Raw genomic sequence first — 2,936 nt, forward strand, 5'->3', positions numbered from 1 at the left:
CACATCACAAGAAAATGTCTTGCTTCGTGGAACCGCCTCCGATTCAGTCTGAAATTTCAGTTGTAGAAAACACACCTCCGGAGATAGATCGAGTTAAGCGGTGGATCAACGAGCAGAAAACTAGGCAAGGCAGTTGCCATATCAACGGAGATCTCGAAGTTTACCCCCTTAACTTTTTTTCACATGAACGTTACGCCCATACTTACTCTCTTTTATCTGACCATGTGACTTTAGTTATTTGTCGGATTAGACAGATGGGATTCCCGATGTCGGCACGCCAATAATAGGGGGAGGGGGAGGACCGACACAGTTTAGCTGGGTTTATTACATATAGAGCAGAGGAAACTGCTTTCAACGTGCCAAAGACTCTCTTTTTTTCCGGTTTTCTCAATCTGATCAATGATTTGAATGAGAATAAATTTTCTTGGTAGTGGCAGGTGCGGAGCACATCACAAGAAAATGTCTTGCTTCGTGGAACCGTCTCAGACTTGGGTTCCAATTATAGCTGTAGAAGAGACACCTCCGGAGATTCATCGAGTTAGGCGGTGGATCGATGAGCAGAAAACTAGGCAAGGCAGTTGCCATATCAACGGAGAAATAAAAATCGAGGATGCTGTCTTGGAAGAAATCCAAGGAGCGGTCTTGAAGAGCAACGAAATCTACCAGGGCGAAAAAAAACGCAGCACCATTTATCGAGTGCCAACTGAAATCTATTCATTCCATGAAGAAGACTACAAGCCGAAAGCCGTCTGCATCGGCCCCTTCTTCTACGAAAGCAGATGTCAACAACATCTGAAATCCATGCAAAATTATAAGTGGGTATGCGTGTACAAATTAATGTCCAAACATGATGATCATGACCAAGGAAATTTAATGTTAAATACACTTTTGCTTCAAAAGTGTCTGACGAAGATGAAGGAACTGGAAGTATGCGTTCGGAGCAGTTATTCAGAGGCGTTTCCTTCCTTAACATCCAAGGCGTTTACACTGATGCTGATGCTGGACGGCTGCTTCCTCCTTCGGCTCCTGCAAAGGCATGCTGCTGAAAAAACAGAAGTTGATGATGACGATGCAAGGCAAGTTGTCGGCAGATTGTGGATCTGGAACTTGGTGAGGTATGATCTGCTATTGCTTCAAAATCAGATCCCTTTCTTCGTCATCCAGAGCTTATATGACTTACTTAAGCCCAACGACAATATCAATCTTGTGGACTGTGCAATCAATTTGTTCAGTATTCTTGATCCCTGCAGAAAAAAGGAACAACCTAAATTCTATATCCCGGTGAAAGATGTTCACCATTTGCTCCATTTGATTTACTTATCTGTTCTCCCATGCCCACAAGATTGCAAGCCAACTCCCCAGCCACAATCGCCACAGTGGATCCCTAGTGCGACAGAGCTCCGAGAGGCTGGAATCAAGTTTAAGAAGAGGGAGAACGCAAGAGGCTTCCTCAGCTTCTTGGACGTAAAGTTCTACGATGGAGTGATGGAAATCCCCCAAATAAAGGTACATGATTACAGTGTCAGCTTGTTTCGAAACCTTATTGCCTTTGAACAGTGTTACGCAGACACGGAATGCCACATAACAGTTTATGCTGCCTTCATGAATTTCCTGATCAACACCGAGAAGGATACAAGGTTGCTACATCTGAATGGAATTCTCATCAACAGCTTGACCGTTGACAAAGATGCAAAACATTTTTTTAGCCGCCTTTGCAATGAAGTCCACTATGCACAAGATACGAACTACCTTAGAAAATTATTTCGTGATGTGAACGAGTACCATGGTTCCAAGTGCAATCAGTGGCGTGCATACTTTGTCCGAAACTATTTCAGCAATCCATGGTCATTTATTGCACTACTTGCCGCTGCTTACGGCCTTTTGCTCGCTACCATCCAAGCTATTCATGCTTTCTTCCGTTAATTCTTTAAGGATGCTTCAGCGTTAATGTTTAAGTTCTTCTTCTGTTGTTTTGTTTTGGAATATGCATGGTGTGATGCGTCGTCTGTGTAAAAGCTTGGTAGTCTTCGATTGTAATCTTACAAGACTTTGTGCTTGTACTTTTCGTTATTTCAATAAATTGGGTGAGCAACCCATCCCTATTTCTCAAAAGAGAGAATTTCCTTTCTTTTCTTTTCTTACCAAATTACAACAAAACATGGAAGGCTATGGCCTCGTTCACTCGAGATGCATGCGACCGTACAAGATGAAACGTAAGAGAAGTGGACAGAAGCATATAATAAGTAAATCTCTGACGCTACGCATAGGAATCATAGAGAAGAGGCGGCCCAAATCAAATAAAAAGACTAGTTCGTTTAGTATGATGACCGCATCAATTACATTTCAATTATTTTTTTCTTTTTTTTGCTTTTGATACACTACTTTGTCTTTTTTTCTTTTTGGTTGCTAGTAAACCTACAACTCAACTGTTTCGGGTGTAAATAGAATCAGAAAAACGTAAGTACAATTTATCTTTAAGCTCTACAAGACAATCATCAACAGATGTCGGAAGACAAGCATCGGTGTGCTAATCAACATGCGATATAACCCTGTCTGGCCTCTACACCACATTCAATCACTAGGCAATAGCTACAGTGAGATGAAGGGGAAGGCAAGGCCAGCTGAAATCACACCTTCAACCACAAACGGCTTGACTTCTAGGGAGCGCGTCGGAATGGACGATGGTGAAGAGTAGCAGGTATTATCCATTTTTTTTAAGTTGCTGCACTGGCAGTGGCAGAGAACCTAGGCATCATGTTAAATAAACCTATATGGCATATGTTGCTTTAAAGTAAGACAAACTGAGGTAATTATAAACTTTAGTAAATATCAGTCCTCCCAGTAACCAATCATCAGAAAAAAAAAAAAAAAAAAAAGAAAAAAGAGAGGGGTAATAATCCAGAAGGATCACCAGACTTGATATAAATTATTTTGGC

At 41.5% G+C, this 2,936-nt stretch overlaps 1 protein-coding gene across 2 annotated transcripts; it reads left to right on the forward strand.

Moving 5' to 3' along the window:
* Positions 1–329: 329 nt before the first annotated feature.
* Positions 330–2,112, forward strand: LOC103721656 (UPF0481 protein At3g47200-like). Of its 2 annotated transcripts, none has more exons than XM_039128949.1 (2): positions 330–1,115; positions 1,251–2,112. In XM_039128949.1, exons 1-2 carry the CDS (start codon positions 409–411, stop codon positions 1,921–1,923), a joined length of 1,380 nt encoding a protein of 459 aa, XP_038984877.1. In that variant the 5' UTR covers positions 330–408; the 3' UTR covers positions 1,924–2,112. The 2 variants fall into 2 exon arrangements, with proteins under 2 accessions (XP_038984877.1, XP_038984878.1); XM_039128950.1 differs by having other exon boundaries at positions 331–815; positions 901–2,112.
* Positions 2,113–2,936: the final 824 nt, after the last annotated feature.

This window comes from Phoenix dactylifera, chromosome 8, assembly GCF_009389715.1.
Source record: "Phoenix dactylifera cultivar Barhee BC4 chromosome 8, palm_55x_up_171113_PBpolish2nd_filt_p, whole genome shotgun sequence".
In the NCBI taxonomy this organism is placed as follows: Eukaryota; Viridiplantae; Streptophyta; class Magnoliopsida; order Arecales; family Arecaceae; genus Phoenix; species Phoenix dactylifera.

Excerpts from the sequence above, each read along its gene's own strand:
- LOC103721656 (XM_039128949.1), top strand. The coding sequence starts at position 409 with ATGAGAATAAATTTTCTTGGTAGTGGCAGGTGCGGAGCACATCACAAG. Across the intron at positions 1,116-1,250 it reads TGGATCTGGAACTTGGTGAG|AAAAAAGGAACAACCTAAAT; the intron begins GTATGATCTGCT and ends TGATCCCTGCAG.